The sequence below is a fragment of the Ornithorhynchus anatinus genome, chromosome 13 (assembly GCF_004115215.2).
Source record: "Ornithorhynchus anatinus isolate Pmale09 chromosome 13, mOrnAna1.pri.v4, whole genome shotgun sequence".
Taxonomy (NCBI): domain Eukaryota; kingdom Metazoa; phylum Chordata; class Mammalia; order Monotremata; family Ornithorhynchidae; genus Ornithorhynchus; species Ornithorhynchus anatinus.
This window is the reverse complement of record NC_041740.1, coordinates 2,116,968-2,143,230: the sequence shown is the minus strand read 5'-3', so window position 1 is coordinate 2,143,230 and position 26,263 is coordinate 2,116,968. Positions and strand designations below refer to the sequence as shown.

At 66.8% G+C, this 26,263-nt stretch overlaps 1 protein-coding gene across 1 annotated transcript; it reads left to right on the top strand.

Moving 5' to 3' along the window:
* Window positions 1-3,955: 3,955 nt before the first annotated feature.
* On the top strand, window positions 3,956-25,582 carry CSPG5 (chondroitin sulfate proteoglycan 5). The gene is made up of 6 exons (XM_029078079.1): window positions 3,956-3,989; window positions 13,026-13,363; window positions 13,445-14,091; window positions 19,305-19,493; window positions 20,976-21,129; window positions 24,976-25,582. The coding sequence occupies exons 1-6, from the start codon at window positions 3,956-3,958 to the stop codon at window positions 25,135-25,137; spliced, it is 1,524 nt and encodes a 507-aa protein (XP_028933912.1). The 3' UTR covers window positions 25,138-25,582.
* The last annotated feature ends 681 nt before the right edge of the window (window positions 25,583-26,263 follow it).

The following is a 26,263-nucleotide window of genomic DNA, read 5'->3' as shown; positions in this document are numbered from 1 at the left end:
ATAAAGCTTTACCTACGAGAGACGGGCGTGAGGGGTCGGGGTGATTCTGAACACGGCAGGATCTTTTCCTTTTTTTCGTTTTGTCCTTCCTCCTTTCCCCTCTCGTGCGTCTATGTGTGTGTGCGACGCGCGCGTCTGTCAGAGAGCAAAAAAAAAAACCACGATCCAGATTTGCCTTTAAAGAGCCCTCGGGAGTCGGATCCAGCCAAACGCTCCGAGTTGCTCTCCCTGGGGCCGGAGAGCGCTTGGTGGGGGGTTGGGGGGGGGAGATAGGCAGGGTCTCGTTCCCGCCCCCCCCGACTTGCCCCTCCAGCCCCCTCCCTCCCAGTGCCTTGCTGAGAACGGCCAGGGTACCCCATCCTCCCCCGAGGAACGTCATTCCAAATGTGAACTCTTCCCTCCAGGGTCCATAAACGAACACGGAATTCTGGTTCAGACTGTGGTCCCGGGTCACCTCAGGTTTTCAGGGCGATCAGCTTCAAAGATCCAGGCGGAGAGCTTGTTTTTTCCCTTTTTTAATCGTGCCGGTGACGAGCCCACAGAGTACCCGTTTTCCTCACACTGCTGCGTTTCTGTATAAATGACCGTGTGGTGGTTTTTTTTTTTTTCCTTCCTTTTTTTCTCCTCCCCATCTGATCCTGTGTATATGATCCGGTTTTATTCCTGCCGCACAGCCAACCATTTTTGTGAGATAAAGCAGATGTGGCTTTTGTACAAACCCGCGTCCGACGAGTGCGGTTATTCGAGGAGGCGGGGCGGGGGGCGGCGAGTCCGGAGACGCGGGCCCCCGGGACGACATCCCGGTGCCGGCCCGTTGGTTCCCCCGGCGGATCCGCCCCGCCCTGTTGAAGGGGAAAATGTCCACCGGGAATTCCAGGCTGTGGTCCCTAAATGATGACGACGGTGGTGTTTAAGCGCCCGCCGTCTGCCAAGTGCCGCGCACTCGGTTCTGGGGTGGGTACGAGCGGAGGCGGGTTGGACGCGGTCCCCGTCCCGCCTGGGGTTGACGGTGTGAATCCCCATTTTATAAATGAGGTAACTGAGGCACAGGGAAGTACAGTGACTTCCCGAGGTCACACAGCAGACGGGTGGCGGAGCCTTGGCCACCCCCAAATTCAGGCCACGGCTCCTTTGCTGTCTCCGAGTCCATCGTTTCAGCAGGACGGGTTCTAATCCCGGCTCCGCCCCGTGTCCGCTGGGTGACCTGGGGCGAGTCTCTTCACTTCTCTGGGCCTCGGTTCCTCCGTCCGTAAAATGGGGATTCAAATCGCGAGCCTCGTGTGGGACGGGGACTGTGTCCGGCCTCCTCGGCGGGGAGGGCTGGCCGGCAGGGACCCCAGCCCCCTTCTCCCCTGGCCTGGTGGGAACGGTGTCCCCTACTTCCTGGGCCAGCTGCGGGGCGGAGGGACGGTGTACGCGTGCGGAGGCCAGACCAGTCGACGGTTTCCAGGAACCCCTTGGCCACACACGGGGGTCACGGTTCAGGCCGCCGCCTTTCAACCAGAGGACGCGAGGCGCCGGCGGGCGGTGCCGTCCATCTTCCTCCTCCTCCCAGCTCCCATTCAGGACCCGAAACCCTCCCTCGACGCCTTTGTGTCGCCCACCGCACAACCGCTCCCTTAACCCCTGGGTGCCCATGCCGAGGGAGGCCCCGGGGACGACCCCTCGGGCCGCTTCCCAATCGCGGGAGGTTCCGTCCGCGGCCCCGACCCGACCTCCCCACCGAACTCTTCGGAGCGGTGCTATCTAAGCGCTTACTCTGTGCCGGGCACCGGATTAAGCCCTGGGGTGGATACAAGCGAATCGGGTTGGACCCGGTCCCTGTCCCACCTGGCCCTGTTGTAGAGATGGAGTGACTGAGGCACAGTGAAGTGACTTCCCCAAGGTCACACAGCTGACAAGTGGCGGAGCACCCCCGGGCCCGTGCTCTACCCCCCAAGGCCGCGCTGCCGCTCCTGAAAAAGAAACCGGAGCCGGGCCCAGCCTTCTGGGTTAGTCCACCTCCGGCCAATCAATCGGGGCTATTTATTGAGTGTTTTCTGTGTGCGGAACGTTGTGCTGAGCCCTTGGGAGAGGGCAGTACAACAGAGTTGTAAACAGGGTTCCTATCCACGAGCAGTCTGGAGGGGGAGACGGTCATTAAAATAAATTACAGAGGGGGGAAATGGGAGGGTTTATGGATTCGTACAATCGTGTAGGGTTGGGGTGGATATCCGGTGCTTAAGGGGCAGAACATTTGGGCAACGCCTTGGTCGAGGTAATGATGGTATTATTTGTTAAGCGCCTACTATGTGCCGAGCACTGTTCTAAGCACTGGGGTGGATACCAGGTAATGAGGGTGTCCCACGTGGGGCTCACAGTTTTAATCCCCATTTTGCGGACGAGGGAACCGAGGCGCAGAGAAGTGAAGCGGCTCGCCCGGGGTCACACAGCAGACGAGTGGCGGAGCCGGGATTAGGACCCATGTCCCCTGACTCCCGAGCCCGTGTTCTTTCCACTTCTCTGGGCCTCCGTTTCCTCACCTGTGGAACGGAGGTTCAGTCCCTGTTCCCTGTTTTAGATTCTGAGCCCCGTGTGGGACGGGGACCATCGCCTTCCTGATTATCTTGTATCTAGTACAGTTTTTGGCACACGGCGCTCAGGACAGTGCTCCGCACACGGAAGTGCTCAGTAAATACGATCGATCGATTGGGGGTCGGGGGCCAGACGCGTAGGGGAAGGGAAAGCCGTCACCCCGAGGCAGCGAGCCCTCCGCACGTCTCCCCACGGTTGGCGGGAGAGTGGCGGAGCGGGACGCCGTGGGTACGAGGCCCAGATCCCACCCGGGACCGCACTGGGGATCCTCGGGGTGGGTGGCTCCCTTCCCCTTGACCCCGGTGGGGCTCCGTGGGCCTGCCTCCGCCCCAGCCGCGTGCGCGGAGGCGGGAGGCGGACCAGACCGGTACCGGGCCTTGCCCGGCGGCCACAGGCAGACAGGAGGCCGGATTGAGGGACGCCGGCCCAGATTCCAGGGGGACGAGCCCAGTGAGCCGCTTCCCGGCAGACGGCCCTCAGGCCCGGGGACCGCACCCGGCGAGATGGAGACTGACATCATCGTGCCTGCCCCGGGCCCTCCCCTGCCGGAGTTGAGTTGCCCATCCCCATTTCCCTCCGTTCCCCCATCTGGCTTCCCCGCCTTTCCCGACCTGCCCTCTCCATCCCGGCTCCCCCCGTCCCGGAGCCCTGAAACTCCAGGGCTTCCGGCAAATCCGATTTTCTTGGGAACTCGTGATTCCCCCCCCCGGCCCTCCTGAGCCACCCCTCCCCGGAGCTCACCGCACGACGGCCCGATCTCCCGGACGCTCGGCCCCCTACCCGCGCCGCCCCACTGGGGAGCACGAGAGGGGGTTCGCCTTGCTGGGGAATTATTACTCCTCCCCCGGCCTACGCCTACCTACTCGTTCTCAATCGCATTTATGGAGCGCTTCCTGAGCGCAGGGCACTGTACTGAGCACTTGGGAGAGGACAGCGCAACAATAAAATGGCGTAGTCCCTGTCGACAACGAGCTTGCAACGGGGGAGACAGCAATACAAATCATTAAATGACAGGCATGGACGAAGTGGTGTGGAGCCGGGAGGAGGGGGCGAAGAACAGAGGGAGCAAGTCGGGGTGACGCGGAAGGGAGTGGGAGACGAGGAAAGGGGGGCTTAAGTCTGGGAAGGCCTTTGGGGGGAGATGGGCCTTCCTCAACGAATACATCAGATTCGCTCACAGAAAAACACACGCGCACGTTCGTCTCGGTGTCTTCCCGACGACGGCCTCGCCCTCTCCCTTGGTCCCGAGTTGGGCGAGAGCGTCGTCCCGGGAGCCGAGGGGAGTTACCGAGGAAGACGGGGTCCGCCGGAGGGGACCCCCGACCTCCGTTGGCACCCCCGCGCTCGACCGAGCGGCGGAGTCCCTCCCTCGGGCGCCGAGATGCCGGAGAGGGGTGGCTCCGTCGTGGACACCGGTGAGATGCCCTCCGGGTCGCGGCCTGCGGGTTTGTCGGGCCCGGCCCCCCGGGGAGCCGGGCGTGAGCTGGGGGAGGCGGAACGCGTTGGGAGAAACTGGAATGTTTGGAGAAGAAAACCGGAGTTACACAGTGAGAGAGGGTGTGTGTTAAGTGCTTACTCTCTGCCGGGCACTGTACTAAGCGCTAGGGTGGATATAAGCCAGTCGGTTTGGCCTAAATCCCTGACCCCCGCGGGGCTCACAATCTCGAGCCCCCATTTCAGTTCTGGGAACTGAGGCCCAGAAAAGTGAAGCGACTGGCCCAAGGTCACACCGCAGACGCGTGTTGGAGCCGGGATTAAAACCCAAGAAGTCCCGACTCCTAGGCCCGGGCTCTATCCGCCGTGCCTTGTGCACGCGGGTGTTTTTCTGTGAGTGAATCTGAAGTATTCACTGAATGTCCCCTGGATGCGGGACATGAAACTAAGCACTCGGGCGAGTACCAAAAGACCCGCATTTCCGCTTCTCTCACTACTCCCTTTTACATCTCCCTCGCACTTGGATTTGGCCCCTTTACCTTGCACTGTATTTGTTAAGCGCTTACCATGTGCAGAACACTGTTCTAAGCGCTGGGGTAGATACAGGGTAATCAGATTGTCCCACGTGGGGCTCACGGTCCTAATCTCCATTTTACAGATGAGGTAACAGGCACAGAGAAGTGAAGTGACCTGCCCACAGTCACGCAGCTGACAAGTGGCAGAGCCGGGATTCGAACCCGTGACCTCTGACTCCCAAGCCCGTGCTCTTTCCACTGAGCCTCGCTGCTTCTCTTTACCTGCCTCGCAGCACTTCCGTCCTCATCCGTACTCAGGGAAGCAGCGTGGCTCAGTGGCAAGAGCCCGGGCTTGGGAGTCAGAGGTCATGGGTTCGAATGGCGACTCTGCCACTTGTCAGCTGTGTGACTGTGGGCGAGTCACTTCGCTTCTCCGGGCCTCAGTTCCCTCATCTGTAAAACGGGGATGAAGAGCGTGGGCCTCCCGTGGGACAACCCGATGACCCTGTATCTCCCCCGGCGCTTAGAACGGTGCTCTGCACATAGTAAGCGCTTAACAAGTGCCAACGTTGTTATTATTATAAAACTTCAGAAGGGCTTTGAAGATGGAGAGAGCTCTGGGCCTCAGGGAGAGACCAGCCCAAAGCGGGTGAGGTGTTCGGCGGTGGGGAGGGGGTGACCCAAAGGTCAGCGCGAGTCGAGATCCAGGGAATGATGATGATGATGATTATTATTATTAAGCGCTTACTATGTGCCAAGAACTGTTCTAAGCACTGAATAATTACGCCGGTATTAAGCGCTTACTAGGTGATCAGGTTGCCCCACGTGGGGCTCCCAGTCTTCATCCCCATTTTACAGATGAGGTGTCTGAGGCCCGGGGAAGTGAAGTGACTGGCCCGGAGTCGCCCAGCTGACAAGCGGCGGAGCCGGGATTAGAACCCACGACCTCCGACTCCCGAGGCCGGGCTCTTGCCCCGGAGCCGCGCTGCTTCCGCTGACCGGGCCGGAAGGTCAGTTTGAGAAGAATGATGAGCGCGAGCTGGGGTATAGTAAAAGGATAAATAGGAGGGAGGGAGAGCGTCGACTGAGTGCCTCGAAACCAATTATTCCAGGAGTCTACTTGATGCAGGGAGGAACTGCGACCCGCGGAAAGGTTTTCGACGAGTGGCGAGGGCAGGATGTCTTGGAAAAACCATCGGGGGGAAAGAGAGGGAACCGAGGACTCGGCCCCCAATCGATCGGGAGGGTCTGGAGCGCGGGGGGGCGTCTCTGCGAGGGGACGTGAGAGGAGACCCGTGATAATCGACCAGAGCGGTATTCACGCTTTAATAATAATGATGTTGGTATTTGTTAAGCGCTTACCATGTGCAGAGCGCTGTTCTAAGCGCTGGGGTAGTTACAGGGCTATCAGGTTGTCCCACAGTCTTAATCCCCATTTTCCAGATGAGGGAACTGAGGCCCAGAGAAGTGAAGCGACTTGCCCACAGTCACCCAGCTGCCGAGCGGCAGACCCGCGATTCATAATCATCATCATAACGTTGGTATTTGTTAAGCGCTTACTATGTGCCGAGCACCGTTCTAAGCGCTGGGGTAGACACGGGGGAATCGGGTCGTCCCACGTGGGGCTCACGGTCTTCATCCCCATTTTACAGATGAGGTAACTGGGCAAGTCGAGAAGTTAAGTGACTTGCCCGAAGTCACACAGCTGACAGGTGGCCGAGCCGGGAGTCGAACCCATGACAGCCGACTCCCAGGCCCGGCCTCTCTCCACTGAGCCCCCGCCGCTTCTCCGCTCTCCGCGGAGCGCCGCGCCTGGGAGAGCGCGACCCAGCAGAGCCGGCAGGCCCGTCGGCTACCCCGCTACGGGCTTCGGGCCTAGAGGGGGAGACCGACGTGGATAGAAGTGAAGGATCTTTACCGTCTAGGTTTAGGTTGTACCTAAGGGCCGGGGGTCGGGAGATCTCGGAAATGATGTCGGTATTCGTTAAGCGCCTACTATGCGCCGAGCACCGTTCTGCGCGCTGGGGTAGATACAGGGTCATCAGGATGTCCCACGTGAGGCTCACAGTTAATCCCCATTTTACAGACGAGGTCACCGAGGCCCAGAGAAGTGAAACGACTCGCCCACGGTCACACAGCCGACAGGTGGCAGAGCCGGGAGTCGAACCCGTGACCTCCGACTCCGAAGCCCGGGCTCTTTCCACTGAGCAGCGTGGCTCAGAGTTTGAATCCCGGCTCTGCCGCTTCACTTCCCTGGGCCTCGGTGAGCTCCTCTGTCAAAGGGGGATGAAGACCGTGAGCCCCACGCGGGACATCCTGATTCCCCTGTGTCTCCCCCCGCGCTTAGAACGGTGCTCGGCACATAGTAAGCGCTCAACGGATGCCGACATCATTAAGTGGCAGAGCTGAGATTCGAACTCATGACCCCCCGACTCCCAAGCCCACGCTCTCTCCACTGAGCCACGCTGTTGGTTGTGTGTTTCTATCCGGTTGTGCGGCCGTGTCTGCTGGTGGGGGCGGGGGGTGTGGAGTGTGTTTCCCACAACGCCATCCGGTGCCGGAGACGGACGGGAGTCTCCCAGGCTCTGCGGTGCCCGGGTGGGAGGTGCCAGGCCCAGGAGCTTCCCTCTGCACCCTCTCCTCTTCCCGGCCTGGTCGGGAAGCCGCAGGAGAGCCTGGAGAGGAGGGGGGGACCGGGCCCGTCTCCTTCCCCCTCTCCCAAGCGACGCTTCGCACGCAGGAAGCGTCCACGAAACACGATGGAACCAGGGAACGACCCTCTCCTCTCCCCAGCCTGGCAGGGGAGCTTCAGAAAAAGCCTAGGGAGAGGCCCGGGAGGGAGGAGGGGGTGCTAAGGTCATCCCTCTCTCCCCCCCAGTCCGGTGTCCCGTCCCATCCCGTGCCCTTGCGGGGTCCCCGCCGGGCCCCCGGGTTTCGCCTGCCGGACTTCCGGAAGGGAACCCCATCCTCTGGCGTGACCGCCGTCCTCCTCTCCCCCTTCGGCCCCTGGCGAGCGGGACCCCGACGTCCCCTCCCGTCGGCCCCGGGCCGGGGGCCTCCCACTTGCTCCCCCGTGTCCCCCGCGACCGACCCCTAATTCGGCCGGTCCCACATCCCGCCTCTGCCGCTTGGCGGCCGGGTGACCGCGGGCGGGTCGCTCCGCTTCTCTGGGCCTCGGTGACCTCATCTGGAAAACGGGGATTAACCGGGAGCCTCGCGTGGGACGACCCCGTATCCGCCTCGGCGCTTAGAACGGTGGCCCGCGCATAGTAAGCGCTTAAAAGACGCCAACGTTGTTATGATCGGCCCCGGGATCCCCTGCCAGCCGGACTGGGAACCGACTCGCCCGGGTCCTCTTCCCAGCTTCTCCCCCCGGTCGGCCGCCCCTCTCCGGCCTCTCTTCTCCGGCCTGGGAAAGGGGGAGAGCCGCTCACGGCTCGGTTTTCCCCTCCCGGGCCCGAAGCGGCCTGCCGACTCCCCGCACCCCGGCCTGGGCCGGCGGAGGTTGTAATAACGACGGTGTTCGTTAAGGGCCTCCTACGTGCCCGGTGATAATGACAGTAACGTTGGTATCTGTTAAGCGCTTACTACGTGCAGAGCACCGTTCTAAGCGCCGGGGTCATCGGGTTGTCCCACGTGAGGCTCACGGTCGTAATCCCCACTTTACAGATGAGGTAACTGAGGCCCAGAGAAGTGAAGTGGCTTGCCCAAAGTCACCCGGCTGACGAGTGGCGGAACCGGGATTAGAACCCGTGACCTCTGACTCCCAAGCCCGGGCTCCTTCCACTGAGTCACGCTGAACGGGGGGTGGGGGGGGGGGGGGGGAGACACGTCCTACCTCTGCCCCTCGCAGGGCTTCGGAACTGGGAGTCATTCTTTCAATAGTATTTATTGAGCGCTTACTATGTGCAGAGCACTGTACTAAGCGCTTGAGCACTGTACTAAGCGCTTGGCACTGTACTAAGCGCTTGCGGCGAAGGGTGCTGGCCGGGATGGTTTCTGGCTGCGAGCAGGGGGCGGCGCAGGGTGGCTCACTGGAAAGAGCCCGGGCTTGGGACTCGGAGGTCGTGGGTTCGAATCCCAGCTCTGCGACTCTGTGCAAGTCACTTCTCTGTGCCTCAGTGCCCTCATCGGTAAAATGGGGATGAAAACCGTGAGCCCCATGTGGGCCAACCTGCTCACCTTGCATCCTCCAGCGCTGAAGACAGTGCTCTGCACATAGCAGGCGCTTGAATACCAACATTTATTTTTCTCTCTCTCTCCCGCTGCGCGGTCGGGGGGGGCACGACAAGCGAGAGATCCCAGGCTGGCGGCCCGGTCGGGTCGGGCCGGGCCGGGGAGTCCGGCGGCTCAGGTCGGATTAGATCTGATCGGATTAAAACGGGGGCCCAACCGTTCCCCCGGGGCAGCTGCCGGCTCCCTCCCCGGCCCCAGTCGGGAGGCCGTCCGGGGCCCGGGCTGTCCGAGGGGGTTGGGTCACGGGCAGAATGGACCCTTGCTCTCTTTGGAGGGAAAAAAAAACCCCAAACCTTTTTTCCTTAACTAGAGACTGAGAGAACGAATCTGAGGTAGTTACTGAGCGCTTACTACGTGCGGAGCACTCCGCTAGGCACTTGGGAGAGGACGGTCCATCAGAATTAGGGGACACTTTCCCCGCCCGGAACGAGCTTCCAGTCTAGGAGGGGAGCTGTGAGCCCTCAGTAACAATAATCATTATGGTATTTGTTAATAAGGAGGTATTTGTTAAGCGCTTACTATGTGCCAGGCACCGTACTAAGCGCTGGGGTGGATACAGGCATATTGGATGGGGGGGGGGGGGGGCGCGCAAGATAATCGGCTCAAACTCAGTCCCCGCCCCACGTGGGGCCCGTGGTCTCAATCCCCATTTTACAGGTGAGGTATCTGAGGCCCAGAGAAGTGAAGGGACTTGCCCGAGGTCACACAGCAGACAAGTAATTCGGTCATTCATTATGGCGTTTCTCCAGCGCTTATTATGCGCCAGGCACCGTGCTAAGCGCTGGGCTGGCTACAGATCGGGTGAAGTAGCGGAGCAGAGCGCTCCAAGCAAAGCAGCGGGGCCGGGATTCGAACCCATGACCGCCCGCCGCCTAGGTCCGCGCTCCGTCCGCTCCACCACGCTAGGTCGAGGGCCGGAAGGGTTGAGCGGGGTATTTATTAAGCTCATCATCTGCCAGGCGCCCCGGCAGGTCAGGGGCAATTTCTGTCCCACAGGGGGTTCGGGACTGGGGGAAGACGCGGGGGTCCGGCGGGCTGGGGGAGACGCTCCGTCGGCAGCACGGCTCAGGGGAAAGAGCAAGGGCTTGGGAGTCCGAGGTCGTGGGTTCTAATCCCGACTCTGCCACCTGTCGGCCGGGGGACTTAAGGCGGGTCGCTTCGCTTCTCTGGGCCTCAGTTCCCTCATCTGTCAAATGGGGACGAAGACCGGGAGCCCCGCGGGGGACAGCCCGATCCCCTTCTGTGCCGCCCCCGGCGCTCAGAAAGGTGCTCGGCACGTAGTAAGCGCTTAAAAGATGCCGTCGGTCGTCGTCATCGGAACATCCGTTCGCCCTCCCTCCCGAAAGACCCACTCGCCCACGTACCCGCGGGAGGCTTCTTCCCCTAGTACAGCGCTCTGCGCCCAGCGTCCACTCGATACGTTCGATTAGCCAAGCGGCTAGACCCCGGGGCCCGGGAGTCGGAAGGTCACGGGTTCCGATCCCGACCCCGCCACTTGTCGGCCGGGTGACCTCGGGCAAGTCGGCTCCTCCGGGCCTCGGCTCCCTCATCCGGAAAATGGGGACGAAGACCGGGAGACAGGGACCGGGTCCAGCCCGGTCTGTCCGGATCCACCCCGGGGCTCGGCACGGTGCCCGGCACACAGGAGGCGCTTAACGGGTACCGTCGTCATCAGCGAGTGTGGGAACCCGTCATCGATCCGTCGACCGGCGGATCGTCTCCCCGGAGACCTCCGGATCCGGATTAGAGAAGCGGCATGGCTCGGTGGAAGGAGCCCGGGCTTTGGAGTCAGAGGTCACGAGTTTGAATCCCAGCTCCACCACTCGTCAGCCGTGTGACTGCGGGCGAGTCACTTCACCTCTCCGTGCCTCGGCTGCCTCATCTGGAAAACGGGGATCGAGACTGGGAACCCCACGTGGGACGGCCCGATTCCCCCGTGTCGACCCCAGCGCTTAGAACGGCGCTCCGCACATGGCGAGCGCCCAACAAACGCCAACATCGTCATCACGCCGCGTCCCCGCGTCCGGGTTCCTCGGCACCCACCCGTCCGCCTGCCCGTTTCGCCGGCGGACGCTCCCCGTGCGCCGGACGCCGTCCCGAGCGATTAGGGGAGTCCGGGGGACGCCCTCCCGGCCCACCGGGGGCTTCCGGGCCGGGGGGCGGAGGGCCGCCCCTACCTCCTTATCGCGTCCTTCGATCCGCCGGCCGACGGCGTCCCGCGGTAGGTAGCGAGCGCTCCCCGCGGGCGGGGCGCCGTACCCGGCGCTCCCACGCCACCCAAGGCGTGAACGGCGGGCCTCCGGCTAAGCCGGGGCCTCCGTTAATAGATGACGGCGATAACGTCGGTATCCGTTAAGCGCTCACTACGTGCGGAGCACCGTCCCAAGCGCTGGGGGAGACGCGGGGGGTCATCGGGTCGTCCCGCCCGAGGCTCGCGGTCAATCCCCGTTCTCCAGATGAGGTCACCGAGGCCCAGGGAAGCGAAGCGACTCGCCCGCGGCCGCCGAGGGGCAGAGCCGGGACCGGAACCCGCGACCTCCGACTCCGAAGCCCGGGCTAAGGGGGTCGGGGATTCGGCGTGGGCGCGAATCGGTCCTTTTCCTGTCCCCCTCCCGTATGCGCCGATGGAAGCGCGGGTGTGCAACGGCGTGCGCGGGTGTGCACGCGTGGACGCCCACCCCACGGGCGTCCGGCGCCTCGAAGGAGAGGGGGGGGTTTTTCTGCGTGCGGGGGGGGGGGGAAAGAAGAGGGCAGTGCTGACCTCCGGGCGGGCGGGGGGTCACCGGGGGGGAGGAGGAGGAGGGGGAGGAGGAGGAAGGCCGGGGGGCCGTCGTCAGCATTACGTGCGGAGGAGCCCCCACCGGTCCTGCTGCAGTCGGGAGGGAGGGAGGGAGGGAGGAAAGGAGGGAAAGAGGGAAGGAAGGTCGGCGGCGGGGCGATGCGGCCCGCCGGGACGCGGCCGGGGACGTACTGAACGCCCGACCGGAGCCGGGACCGGCCCGCACCGAGCCCCGCAGCCGGGACCGCACCGCGCACCGCGCACCGCACCGCGCCGGGCAGCGAGGAGGCGGCGGGATGCGGCCCGCCCTGCCCATCGCGGCCTGAGCCGGCGGCCGCGCGTCCGGGAGCGGGAGCGGGAGCGGGAGGAGGAGCGGGAGGAGGAGCGGGAGGAGGGAGAGGGGGCTCGGGGCGGGATGGGGTGGTCGGGGGGCGGCGGGGCGGGGGGCCTGCTCCTGCTCCTGCTCCTGCTCCTCCGCCGCCGCCGCCGCCTGCTGCTGCCGCTCCTGGCCGCCGCGCTCGTCCTGGCCGCCCGCGCCGCCGCCGCGCCGCCCGGTACGCCGGGGACCCCCGCTGCGGGTGCGAATCCCGCGCCCGCTGATGCCGCCGCCGCCGCCGCCGCCGCCGCCGCCGCGGACCCTCCTCCCCCGGCGGGCCTCCGGGCCGGCAGCCCGACCCCCGGGAGGGGGACCCCCCCCCCCATCCCCGTGCACCGGGAGGGGGGCTGCGGGGGGGGGGTTGGGGGGAAACTCCCGCGCTTGGCCGAGGTCGAGCTCCGTGGACGACCCCGCCTTCCCCGAGGGGGGGTGGGGGGGGTCCGGCCTCATCCTCTGTGCGCCCCCCCCCCCCGGACCCCCAAATTCCTGCACGGGGGAGGGGGAGGGGGAGGGGAGGAGCGCGCGGCCCAAGCGGCAGGTGGTCCACGTGCGCGCGCGCCGAGGCCGCCGCATCCGTTGCCGGGGAGAGGGAGGCCGGCGGCCCGCGCAGGCGCACTGCGGCCCGGCCGGACCCCTCCTTGACGACCCCGCCCACTTAGGGCGGCTCTGGGGCGCGCGCAGGCGCAGTGCGGCCCGGCCGGGCCCCTCCTTGACGGCCCCGCCCACTTAGGGGCGTCTTAGCGTGGGAGCCCGAGGTGTGCGCAGGCGCGGTGCGGCCCGGCCGGGCCCCTCCTTGACGGCCCCGCCCACTCAGGGAGTCTTTGGGGCGTGCGCAGGCGCAGTGCCGCCCGGTTGGGCCCCCTCCTTAACGGCCCCGCCCACTTGGAGCCGCTTAGTGTGGGAGCCCGAGGTGTGCGCAGGCGCGGTGCGGCTCGGCCGGGCCCCTCCTTAACGGCCACGCCCGCTTAGGGCTTCATGGTGCGGGAGGCCGTGGCGTGCGCACGCGCGGTGCGGCCCCGCCCACTTAGGGCCGCTTCGAGGCGTGCGCAGGCGCAGTGCCGGCCGGCCGGTCCCCCGCTTAACGGCCGCGCCCCCTCGTGCTTCTCCCCAGCGCCGGAGCCCGGCGGCGGGAGCGTCGTCGACGCCCCCCAGGCCGAGCCGGAGCCCGGCCTCCCCGAGACCCCCGGCAGCGGCCTCCAGCGAGACCCCCCGGCCAACGACACCCAGCAGGAGGAGGAGGAGGAGGAGGAAGGGGAGGAGGCGGCGTCGGCGGCGCCCGCGGGGACCTCGGCCGGGCCCAGCGGGGAAGGGGGCGTCGAGGCCGTATCGTGCTGGGACTGCCCCGACGACGCCTCGGCCGCCGTGACCCCGGACCTGGGCGACGGGCCGGGGGGGCCCGTCCCCGGGGACCGGGAGGAGGCGGGCAGCGGGGACCCGCCGGCGCGGACCGCCGGGCCGCCGACCCCCGGCGCCCCCGAGGAGGAGGAGGAGGAGGAGGAGGCGCGGTCGCCCCCGCCGCCGGGGGGCCGGACCGAGCCGGGCCCGGGCGCCGTCGGCCCCCCCGTCCCGTCCCCGGAGGGTCGGCCCTCGGAGCCGTGGCCGGCCCCCGGCGGGACCGCCGCCGGCCCGCCGGGGCCCCGACCGTCCCCGGAGGCCCTCGACGTCGACTACTACGACGGGCCGGAGGGCCGCGGGCCCGGGGCCGCGCCGCCCCGGCCTCCCCCGGGCCCGGCCGGCGAGCCCCCGGCCCGGAGCCCGCACGACGCCTACGACGACTTCACCCCCTTCGACGAGTCCGACTTCTACCCCACCACTTCCTTCTACGAGGACGAGCTGGAGGAAGAGGAGGAGGAGGACGAGGAAGAGGAGGAGGCCGCCCCGGCCGGGGACCCGGAGGACGGGGACGTCCCCCGGCCGCCCGCCCCGGCCCCCGACGGCCGGCGGCCCGTCGGGCCCCCGCGGCGGACCCTCGGGGGGCTCCCGACCGGCAGCCCCGTCCCCGGATCTCGCCCCGGGGAACCGGGCAAGGACCCGGCGCCGGGCGAGAACGGCACCGTGTGCCGGGGCGGCTTCGTGAGGCACAACGGCTCCTGCCGTTCGGTCTGCGAGCTCTTCCCCAGCTATTGCCACAACGGCGGCCAGTGCTACCTGGTGGAGAACCTGGGGGCCTTCTGCAGGTAAGGACGGGGAGGGGAGGGCCCCCCGATCGGGACCCTAGCCGTCCCTAGAGAGCCACCGGGGTGAGCCGCCCGGGATCCCGGAATCGAGAATTCGGACGCGTCCCCCGTGGTCCGCTCCCTGCGGCGTCTCCGGATGCGGGGCGGCCCCGCGGCCCTTCACCCCCGACCCTCCCGCCTTCCGGGCGGGCCAAGGAATCGGGGGCCCGATAACCCGGCGTTTTCCCGCTCAGAAACCTGCGCCCTTCCCCGGGAAAGCGGCGGCTCTTCCCCCGGAGAGTGGCGGGAGAGGATCTAATCTGGGATGCTGGAAGCGGGGGGGAGGTGGCCGGAAGTGGCCCCGGCTACTAGGAAGCAGGATCCGATGCGAGGGCCTGGGTGAGAGGGGGCTGGGCTTGGGCAGATCGGAGGACGGAGGAAAGGATCAGTTGATCAGATCATATCTATTGAGCACTTACCACGTGCAGAGCACTGTACGGAGTGCTTGGGAGAGGACGGCACGGCCATAAGAAAGATACGTTCCCTGCCCGCAACGAGCTTACGGTCTAGATCGCCCGACCGATCGGCCGTGTTGGTTGAGCGCCGACCGTGCGCAGACCGCTGTGCTAAGCGCTTGGGAGACGGCGACACCGTCATAGAAAGGATCCGTTCCCTGCCCGCACCGAGCTGACGGTCCAGGTCATCGACCGGTCGGTTGGATTCGCTGAGCGCTGACTGGGTGCGCAGCACCGTACCGGGCGCTTGGGAGAGGACAACGCAACCGTAAAAAATCCCATTCCCCGCCCTCGACGAGCTCACGGTCTGGGTCCGTCAACCGATCGGTCGGCTTTTCGAGCGCCGACCGTGCGGAGGGCACCGCGCCGAACGCTTGGGCGAGGACGGCACGACGATAAGAAAGATAGATTCCCTGCCCCCGGCGAGGTCAGAGTCTAGATCGGGCAACCGGTCGGTCGTATCCGTCGCGCGCCGGCCGGGCGGAGAGCGCCGTACGGAGCGCTGACGCCGTGACGGTCACGTTCCCCGCCCGCCGCGGGCTTACGGCCCAGAGGGGGGAAGAGCTTCCCGGGCATTTGATTTCCCTCGCTTCCAAATTCGGGACTCCGAGGAAGCCGGCGACTGCGTGGGGTGTGGGAGGAGCTCCCTGCGGCAGCCGAAAGACGATCCTCGAGGCCCGCGCCGGAGCCAGGGATCGTAGGGAACCCGTCTCCTCCGACATCCTCTCCTCCCTCCCCTTGCCCAGCTCCGTCGGGGCCAGGGAGGTGTGAGAAGGCACAGGGCCGGTGAAGGGTCGCGGCCCCGTGGGGGTCCCCGCGGCGTCTCTCTCAGCCACCCCGGCCCGGGGCGGGGGGGCGCCAGGCTGGGTGGGCGACGACGTCGCCTCCCCTGGGGGTTGTGGGGAGGGCGCGGAGATCTCCTAGGTAACCAACCCAAGGAGCAGCCACTCAGAAAGCAGAATTAGCAAACTGAGTCACAAGTTTCTTTTCTGAGCCTCTCAGTCCCCCCTCAGAGCCGGCTCGGTCTGAGAACCGCGCGCCGGGAGGGCTCCCTTCCCCGGGTGACCTCTCGGGCCCCCCCGGCTGGGGGGTCCCGAGGGTCTCAGAGGGCCCCAGGATCCCGGCCGGCCCCTCCAGGTGGGGCCTCCCTCCGGTCCGTTGTCCGGACTCGGGCCCGTCCGCGATCCACCGGGCTCTTCGAAGCAGAGCCCGGTGGCTTCGTATCTGGCCCCGGGGGGGCCCCGCTGGCCTCCGGAGCCCGGAACCCAGTCGAGGCACGTACTGGGCCTACTGGGGCCGCGCGGCGTGGTGGCCGGAGCCCCGGCCCGGGAGTCAGGAGGTCATGGGTTCTAGTCCCGGTTCCGCCACTTGCCTGCTGGGTGGCCTCGGGCGAGTCCGTTGACTTCTCTGGGCCTCTCTTCCCGCGCCGGTCAAATGGGGCAGGGACCGTTCCAACCCGATTTGCTTGTATCCACCGCAGCGCTCCGTACAGTATCCGTTCGTTCGATACTATTGGAGAAGCAACGTGGCTCAGCGGAAAGAGGACGGGCTTTGGAGTCAGAGGTCATGAGTTCGAATACCGGATCTGCCACTTGTCAGCTGGGTGACCGTGGGCAAGTCGCTTAACTTCTCGGTGCCTCAGTTACCTCATCTGTAAAATGGGGATTAAGACTGTGAGCCCCACGTGGGACAACCTGATTCCCCTGGGTCTACCCCAGCGCTTAGAACGGGGCTCTGCACATAGTAAGCGCTTAACAAATACCAACATTATTATTATTATTATTATTATTATTTACTGAGCACTCACTATGTGCAGAGCACCGGACTGAGCGCTTGGAATGGACAACTCGGCCACAGATAGAGACAATCCCTGCCCAGTGACGGGCTCACGGTCCGATCGGGGGAGACAGACGGCAGAACGAAACAAAACAAAAACGAGACAACATCACCACGATAAATTGGCCATAGTAAGCGCTTAAAAAGTACCATTATTATTATCATTCCTGAGGCTGCCCCGTCTCCATTCCCCAGCGGGAACCAAAGAGGGATTAGTCTCCGGGGATTCCGTGGAGCGCGGCCCCCTCACGCACCACGTCAGCCGGGTGATCGGTCGATCGATCGATCGTGTTTACGGAGCGCTTACTCTGTGCAGAGCACTCTACTGAGCACTCGGAAGACAGAATAACGGGGTCGGTAGACACGTCGCCCACGAGTCTAGGTTGGGGGAGAGGGACATTAATATAAATCAGTAAATTTCCGACACGTACTTAAGTGGGATGGGGTGGAGGGGGGTGGGGCGGATAAAGGGAGCGGATCGGGGCGACGCGGAAGGGAGCGAGAGATGAGGAAAAAGATTCCCCCATCTCGCCGAGAAGCAGCGTGGCCCGGCGGATAGAGCCCGGGCCCGGAAGTCAGAGGGACCTGGGTTCTAATCCTGACACCGCCACTCGTCTGTCGTGTGACCCTGGGCAAGTCTCTCCACTTCTCCGGTGCCTCAGTGCCCTCCCTCCGTAAAATGGGGATCGGGAGCGTGAGCTCCACGTGGGAAACAGTCCGACCCCGGTAGCCCGTATCTACCCCGGTGCTTGGTACCGTGCCCGGCACCTAGCAAGCGCTCCACAGATGCCATTTCCGGGTCGTCGGGGCACTCTCTGACGTTCTTCGAGTTGTTTCCCCCCGTTTCCCTCGTCGACGCTCCTCGCGAGCTCTCTCCTGGCCGAGACCCCCCCCCCCCGGAGTCCGGACCCTTGGGGGACGGACGACCCCGGGGGGTCCGGGGAAGACCCGTGGGAGTAAAGCCGCCCCCCCCCCCCGTTGTCCGAGGTCCGGGAAAGGGGTGCGACGGCTTGTCTGGCGGAGTCATTTGGGGATGGTCTCGGAGCCGCCCGAGTAGGTACGTGGGTAATAGTGACGACGATGGCATTTCTTAAGCGCTCGCTACGTGTCTGGCGCTGTTCCGAGCGCCGGTAGATACGAGCTAATCAGGTTGGACCCGGTCCCTGTCCCACGTGGGGCTCCCGGTCTTCATCCCCGTTTGACAGATGAGGTCACCGAGGCGCAGAGAAGTGACTCGCCCGGGGTCGCCCGGCAGACAAGTGGCAGAGCTGGGATTAGAACCCGGGTCCTTCTGACTCTTGGGCCCGGGCTTTAGCCACTAGGCCACGCCGCTTCACTACTGAGCCTCTTGGCCAGCGATCGCGGCTACCAACTCAGAGTGTGCCCGACTCGGGTCCCCCCGTGACCGTGGGAGGACCTGCAGCCCCCCGGCCTCGGGCCCCTGGAGACCCCCCCCCCCCCAGATCCTGACTCGTTGTCCCTCCCGGGGCCCCCCAAGGGGAAGGAGCGAGGACTGCCCCCTGCCCCGGGGGTGCCACGAGGGCTGGGGAACACTGGCGTTGCCCCAGAGGACTGCAGCGGCATAGATCCGCCCGTGCCGGCCGTGTCCTCGTCGGCGTCGCCCGCCCTCCGCCCCAACGGCACGTTGGCCGGCCCTCCCGCAGGCCCTTGCAGCCCGCCGCGGGCACCCAGGACCGGCGAACTGTCCCTCGGGCGTCCCGGCCCTTCGCGGCCAAGCGTGGGCGTAACAGTAGTAACGATGGTGCTACCCGTTAAGCGCTCACTCCGTGCCAGGCGCTGTACCAAAACGCCGGATGGCCGCTGTCCCGAAAGAGCGGGACAGGATGGGGGGAGGCGGTCCCCAACCGGGCCTGGTGGGCCGGGTCCCCGCCCCCGGAAGGGAGCTCCCTCGCCCACCCCGGGCATCCCTCTCCGGTCCACACCCGGGGTTCGCGTCCACCCAGCTCCTACCACGTGGCTCCCCTCCGGAGCAGCCCGGTTCCCATGGAAACGGCAGTGTCGCTGCCAGGGGAGGAGCCCGGGAACGGCCACAAGGACGGGGGAAGGTCACCGGCCGGGTCGGCCGGGGGCGGCCGGCCGGGGGATCCGCGGGGCGGGTTTGCAGGACGGGGCCGAATCCGCAGCCGCGGGCGGGCCTCCGTCCGTCACGGCGGACGGGCGCGCGTTAGCCGGGTGGCCTCGTGTAGCTGATGGCCGATTTTGGTATTTGTTCGTAATAATGCCGCTATTTGGTAAGCGCCTCCTATGTGTCAAGCCCTGCTCTAAGCGCGGGGGAAGGTACAAGATAATCAGGTGAGACCCAGGCCCCGTCCCACCTGGGGCTCACGGTCTCGGGAGGAGGGAGAACCGATATTCGAATCCCCGTTTTACTGACGAGGTGACCGAGGCGCCGAGAAGTGAGGCGTCTCGTCCGAGGTCACGCCGCGGGTACGCGGCGGAGCCGGGACTAGAACCCGGGTCCTCTGACTCCCCGGCCCGGGCTCTTTCCACTAGATCACGCTGCCTCCTTCTCTTAAGTCGAGCTCTTACTACGTACCAAACACCGTACTGAGCACCGGGATAAGATACGAGATCGTCGGGTCCCCCCCCGCCCCCGGCCCGTGGACCTCACGGTCCAAGTAGGAGGGGGGGCAGAGATCGGAGCCCCGTTTTCCGGACGAGGGAACCGAGGCCCGGAGAAGGGAAGCGACGGCCCGAGGCCCCACGGCGGGCCCGTGGAGGAGCCCGGATCCGAACTCAGGTCCTCTGGCTCCCGTAATCCCTGGGACTCCCCAGCCGGGAGAGATTCCCGGAGCTCCCTTTGCGTCGGCCCCGCGGGCGGGTGGGGCCCGTCCGAGCTCACCCCGGGCCCCCTCCCTGCAGGTGCAACACCCAGGACTACATCTGGCACAAGGGGATGCGGTGCGAGTCCATCATCACGGACTTCCAGGTGATGTGCGTGGCCGTGGGCTCCGCCGCCCTGGTGCTGCTGCTCCTCTTCATGATGACCGTTTTCTTCGCCAAGAAGCTCTACCTGCTCAAGACGGAGAACAGCAAGCTGCGCAAGACCAAGTGAGCCTCCCTCGGGGGATCCCCCCCGGGCGCGGGAGGGCCCGCACGGTGCCGGCGGAGGGGAGGGCGGGCGCGGGTGGACCGCCCCGGCGGCCGCGGGGTCGGGCCGTCGGGCGTCAGAATCGGCCGTCGGTCAAAGCGTCGCCCGGCGTCTCCGTCGGTCACGGCTGCTCCCAGAGCTCTCGGCCCTGAAATCGGCAGTGTCTCCTTCTGCCGCCGCCCTCCTCCTCCTCCTCCTCCTCCTTTTCCTGCCACCCTCCTCCTCCTCCTCTTCCTCTCCCTCCTCCCCCACTTTCCTCTACTGAGGGCCTCTCCCTCCCAGTTTTGCCCTGCCCTAGCAATGAGCCAGGTTTGGGGCACCAAGCCTCCGTCCAGGTTCACCGCGGGGGCATCTTCCGGCAGCGCGGCGCCCCGCCCGACCCCCGGGAAGGGATGAGGAGCAGGAGCGGGGGCTCAACCCCTGGGGCAGGACCTATGGGGGAGACCCTCTGGGCTTAGAGCTCCGGGGCGGCGGGGAAGAGCTCCGGGCTGGGCCGTTTCCTTGGGTGCCCACTCCAGCCTTGGCGGTGCCGGCCCTCCATTTCCCGTCCCCGGGCGCACGGTGGAGCCCCCGGTCTCGCCGTCCCAGGTCGGGGGGATCCAGCCCGGGTTCGGCCTCGGCGGGGCCGGCTCTGCCCCCCGGCCCAGAGAGGGGAAGCCCGAGGCAAATGGGTGAGAGATACCCAAGCCCACGGAAGCACCGATGTCCGCTCCCGGATGGGAGCGACTCTCCGGCGGCTCCTCCCAGCCCTCTCCCGGCAGCGGGCACGGGACCGGAGGGCCCCCTCACGGTGCCCGGGCAGGGAGGCAGGGCCCGACCTCCGTCCGGGGTGGATCTGGGAGGGTGCCGGTTGGTCAGCGTCTCCGGGCGGGCCCCGGACAGGTGGGGGTGGGGTGTCCCCGGCCATTCTGGAGCCACCGCCCGGGGGGTGGGGGGGCCGATCCCCGAAGAGCGGGAAGCGGAGCGGCGGCCCGGGGAGAGGGGGTGGGCGGCCACCTGACTGGCAAGAGCCCCCCCCCCCCCCACCACGGGGGTGGGGAACGCGGAGCAGGGGGACGGGGGCCGCGGCCCGGTTTTGGGGCACCCCCTCGTGCCCGCAAGTGCACCTCGTTGCCCGGGCGATTCGGTTTCGGGCCTCGTCGCCCGGGCCGGGGGCGCCGCCGGCCCCCGTGACGGAGGGGAGGTGAGCCGGGGTCGGGGCGGGCAGCGCCCGGCCTCCGCGGACCGCGTCTCGACCGCCCGCGTTTCCCGTGGCACCGGCGGCGTGTGCTGAGCTCCCCCTGGGTGCCGCGGGCTGTCCGAGGCGTCGGGGCGGCCCGAGGGAGAGCGCTCCCTGCCCTCGGGGCGCTTCCCCCTCTCAACCGGGGAGAGCGGTGGAACCCGGCTCGCTGAGACCCGGGCCTCTCTGTGCGTTCTCTTCCCCCGCCTGGCCCGGCCGGCAGATTCCGGACCCCGTCTGAACTGCACAACGACAACTTCTCCCTGTCCACCATTGCCGAGGGCTCCCACCCAAATGTAAGGAAACTCTGCGACACTCCCCATTCCTCCTCCCCCAATGCCCGCGCCTTGGGTTACTATGATAACGTGGTCTGCCAGGTAACTCGCCTTCTTCATCTTTCTCCCTCTGCATGCCTCGGCCCCAGTCCCCCGGCCTGCCCGCATGAGCATCCCCGTGGCACAGCCGTCCCCGGGGTCCCAGAGGGCTTGGGGGGGGGGAGGGGGCGGTCCGGGGGGCCCGGGGGTCGACGCGTCCCGGAGGGCGGAGGGCCGGAACCGGGGGAGCGGAGCCGGGGCTGGTTCCGGCCGAGCCCTTCCCGCGCCGGGGGGGGGGGCCCACCCGTGTCCTCCCGGCTCCTCCCTCCGTCCCTGGTGGAATCCGAGGGCCGGAAAGGAAACGGGCAGCCCGGGAGCCCCTCCCGGGGCCGACGGGGGGATGACCGGGGCCGGCCGGGGAGGGGAGGGGAGGGGAAAACCCTCCGTCGCCCCGGCCCTCCCTCCGGCATCTGGCGGCCAGCATCTTTTCCTCCGAGCGCCCCGTGGGGCGGGGCCGGAGGGGCGGCCCCGGCCGTCCTCTACTCCCCCGGGGCTCGGGCCACCTCTGGGGTGCCCGCGGGAGGGGGCGGGTGGGCGAGGGAGCGGGGGTCCACGTGGAGGAGGCTGGAGGCCTCTGGGCCTCTCGCGGTCCCGGTGGCCGACGTCGGGGTCGGGCTCAGCGCCTCCCTCTCGCTCACGGGGAAGAGGAGCCCTTCCTCTGCCCCAGGGCCGGCCATTCCCGTCTGCGGAGCCGTAGGCCCGCGGGATCTCCACCCTGCTCGCCGGGCCTCTCGGGCCCGAGGCCGAGCTGCCGTTGGCCCCCTCCGCCCCCGGGGCCGCCGTCCGGGTTGAGAGCGTCGTCTGCCTTCCGGGAGCCCCCGGGAGCCCCCGTTCCTTCCTTCCTTCCTTCCTTCCTTCCTTCCTTCCTTCCTTCCTTCCTTCCTTCCTTCCTTCCTTCGTTCGATCGGATTTACGGAGGGTCTCCAGATCGTACCTGTCCCCGAGGCCTGGCTCGAAGGGGGCCCGGTGGGGCCAACCTCCGCTTCGGGTATTTGGCCCCGAACCCACAGATCTGCCGCGTTGGGTTCGTTGGGGTGGGGCGGTGGCGGGGCCGGGACTCCCTTCGCCCACGTCGGCGGAACTGACTGACGTGAGCTCCGTCCCCTCCGCCGACAGTCGCAGCCTGACCCAGTGTGGCCGATCGGTCGGTCGATCGATGGCTCGATGGGCCCGTCACCGCGGGGCTGTGAGGCGGCGGGCTTGAGTGAGCGGACCCGAACCGGGACGGGGAGGGCAGGCGGGAGGCTCGCGGGACGCGAGGGGGTCAGCGACTCTTCTCCCAGGCCAGTCGCAGTTGTGGGACTCCCCGCCGTCCCGCGGCCCCTCTCCGCCCCCCGGAATACGACGAGGGGGCGAGGATGCGGGGCGTCGGAAGGCAGAGCCCTTCGCGGGGCGGTCCATCATCCGGGCTCTGTCCTTGGACCCCTCCTGGGCCTCCCGAGCTCTCCAGACGTCGCCCCCCCCCCCCCCCGAAAATGCTCCGGGGTCCGGCCAGGAAAGCCACAGATGCCCCCGCTTCCGTTCCTGGGTTGGAGGGTCCCCGAGGGGGCGGGTACCGGGGGGGATCCGTTCCAGGGCCGGGGGCTCCGCAGGGGCCGGGGCTCCCAGCCCTCCCCGGAGGGATCTCCCCAAGGTGCAGTGCCGGGTGCGAGGGGGTCGGGCGGGCCTGGATTCGCGGCTCGGTCCGGGTGGGAGCCCCGGCCCGGTCCCCTCGCCGAGTCCCAGCCGAGGTCGATCTCCGGGACCGCCCGTGGACGTGGGTGGTTTCCCCGGAAGCTGGCTCCCCGTCGGACGGCGGGCCGGTCGGCCCCGAGTCCGGCCCGGGCCGGGGCGGGAGGCGAGTCCCGGCAGGATTCGGACCCTTCCCGGCCAGAGAAGCAGCGTGGCCTAGTGGCTAGAGCCCGGGCCCGGGAGGCAGAAGGATCTGGCCGCTAATCCCGGCGCCGCCACTTGTCTGTGGGGTGACCTTGGGCAAGTCGCTTCTCCGGGCCTCGGTTCCCTCATCTGTAAAATGGGGATTCAGAGCGTGCACCCCATGTGAGGCGGGGACTGTATCAACCTGATTACCTTGGATCCACCCCAGCGCTTAGAACAGTGCCCGGTACATAGTAAGCGCTTAACACATACTATATATAGAAGCCACAGTTATTAGAAAAGCGCTGTGGCCCGATGGAAAGAGCAGGGGCCTGGGAGTCAGGAGGACCCGGGTTCTAATCCCGGCTCTGCCTCTCTGAGGCTGGGTGACCTCGGGCAAGTCACTTCACCTCTCCGGGCAAGTCGCTTCACCTCTCTGGGCTTCAGTTCAGGCATCTGCAAAATGGGGATTAAGACCGTGAGCCCCATGTGGGACCGGGACTGGGTCCAACCGAATCATCCCGTACGTCCCCCGGCGCCGAATATAGTGCCCAGCACATAGTAAGCACTTAACGAACACCACGGTCGGGATCAGGGAGGGGCCGGGGGCGCCGAGAGACCCGCCGAGCACCGGGGGGGGGGGGTCTGCCGAGACAGAGTTCGAGGAGGAGGACGCGGTCACGAGATCAGCCCCGGCACGTCGGCGTTGGGCCGGCCGCCGTCCCCTTCCCCCACTCCCCGCCCTCCCGGCCCCCCCGGGGGTCGTACCCTCCCGTCCCGGGGACCCCAGAGGGTCGTGGGGGCTGAGCGGAAAGAGTCACAATAACGGATTTTATCTTTCACGCGGCGCCAGCTCGGTCGGGCCGTCGGTGGTATTTATCGAGCACTTACCGTGTGCAGGGCACTGGGCCGAGTGCTTGGGGGAGCACGGGGTAACCGAGTTAGCGGACGCGTTCCCTGCCCACGTGGAATCTCCGGGCTAGCGATCCCGAGCGGGGAATCCAGGCTGGGCGTCGGGAGGGATTCCCAGGGAGAGCCCCCCCCCGGGCCGGTCCCGCCGGAGAGCGGCGGTCACGGTGGGTGTGCCGTGGGAAGAGGAGGCGTCGGGGGGGGGCGACCCTAAGGGCCCTGCCGGGCTCCGCCCGGCCCAGGGTGGCGACGGAAGCCAGAGGGGTGGCGAGACACGGCTCCCGCTCGCCGACTCGAGCGACCGCGGGGCGACGGCGAGGCCCAGAGCTTCCCGCCGCAGCCGAGATCACCCCCCGAAGGAGCCAGGGTGGGTCCCCGCAGCCTTCCTCTCCCCGGCCCCCCACCTCTGCCCACCGGGGGAATGTCTTAGACCTTTTCGACGACCACCCGCTGGCGAGCGAACCTCTGCTTTCACCCGGGCCGGCGGAGGTCAGCCCTCGGGCCTCTCTAGGGGCAGTTGGTGGCGGTAGCCAGCTCGCCGGCACGTTGCAGAGCCCCCGGGCACCTCGCAGGTCACCTAGGGAAGCGGAAGCGCAGCACTGGTCTGCTGGGTGGCCTGGGGCGAGTCGCTTCCCTTCTCTGGGCCGCGGTGACCTCATCTGGAAAATGGGGATCGTGACTGTCAGCCCCAGGTGGGACGGGGACTGTGCCCAGCGCAAGGGGCTTGTATCCACCCCGGCGCTGAGCCCAGTGCCTGGCAGGTAGCGAGCGCCGAACAAATGCCATCGGTGTCGGGGACGGGGCCGCTGCCGGGGTCCGCCCCCACGCTCGGTACGGCGCCCGGCACGCGGTGAGCGCTTAACGGATACCACGGCTATCGTTAGCCTCGCCTCCCCGAGGGGACGCCCGCGGAGGGAACCGCCCGGGCCCGCCGGACGGCCTCGCCTTCCCACCGGAGGCGACCCCGGCGGGACACGTCCCCTGAGGCAGGGGCCGGGGGGCGGGGCGGGGGGGGGGGGGGGCGCCCGGCCTCGTTCTCCTCCCCGCTCTTCCGACCGCACCCTCCCGACGTCTCTCCTCTTCCAGGACGACCCCAACGCTCCCCATAAAAAGGAGGAGGCCCTCAAGTCCTGCCTGAAAGAGGAGGAGCCGTTTATCCTCCAGAGCCCCGTCTCGCCCAAGCTGGCGGGGAGCAAGGGGGCCCAGGAGGGCCCGGAGGGGAACTGCCTCCAGAACAACCTGACGTGAAGCCCGGGGCCCGGGGGGGAGAGGAGAAAATCGGCCCCCTTCTCCCCCTGTACGGGACCCCCCCCCCCCCCCGACCCCCCAACACACACACGCTCTTCTCGTAACCCCTCACCCAACCTCGATGGCCCCTCCCCGACTCCATGGCATGCTTTTGGTGTGTTTTGTACAAGAGGGGCAACCAACGAAGCCGGATTAAACAAGGAAAAGAAAGATCCCAAACCGGATCGCGCCCCCGCGCAGGTGGGTCGCCCGCCCGCCCGTCCGTCCGTGCCCGCGTGCGTCCGTGCCGTCTGTATATTGCTTGGGTTAGCCGCCGCCGCCGTGATTTCTAAACCTCCGCTGTTACTCGACTGACTTTTTTTGTACTCTTCGCCGCCTTTTTTTGAAATACAAGTCAAAACGAGAGAAAAGGAAGTTCTTGAAATAAAACGTTTTTTTAAAGTGACCGCGCTCCGGGGTTTCCGTGGCTGCCCTCCTCTCCTGGAACGAGAGGAATAGGAACTGCGGTACCCGTTCGGCGCCGACCGTGCGCCGGGCACCGTATTAAGCGCTGGGGTGGGTGCCAGCCGATCGGGTCGGACCGGGGCCCCGTCCCGCACGGGGCTCCCGGGCTTCGTCCCCGTTTTACGGACCGGGGGGGGGGGGGACCGAGGCGCAGAGAAGCGAAGCGACTCGCCCGGGGCGACACGGCGGACGGGTGGCGGAGCCGGGATCGGCGCCCGGGACCTTCCGACTCCCGGGCCCGCGCTCCTCTCGGCTAGACCGGAGACACCTCGAGGGCAGGGAGCGTGTTCTCTTTACTCTCTCGGCTCTCCCGAGCGCTCAGTACGGCACCCTTCGCTCAGAAGGCGGTGATTGTGTCTAGCGACTCTATCTACTCTCCCCACTGCTCAGGACGGTGTTCTGCACGCTCTAAGTCCCTCAAGGGCAGCGGTCGGGTCTCCCTCATTCCGTTGAGTCCTCCCAACGTTCAGCACAGCGCCCCGCACACAGTAGACTCTAAACTCCTGGAGGGCAAGGAGCGTGTCGACTGACCGTCTTACTCTCCCAAGCTCTCGGGAACGGTGCCCTGCACACAGTGGGTCGCAAGCTCCTCGAGGGCAGGGATCCGCGTCCGTTAATTCCT

Bases quoted from the DNA above. Each gene is read 5' to 3' on its own strand.
- CSPG5 (XM_029078079.1), top strand. From the start codon at position 3,956: ATGCCGGAGAGGGGTGGCTCCGTCGTGGACACCG. The intron at 3,990-13,025 runs GTGAGATGCCCT...GCTTCTCCCCAG, and splicing joins TGGCTCCGTCGTGGACACCG to CGCCGGAGCCCGGCGGCGGG. The intron at 13,364-13,444 runs GCCGGGCCGCCG...CCGGGGGGCCGG, and splicing joins GGGACCCGCCGGCGCGGACC to ACCGAGCCGGGCCCGGGCGC.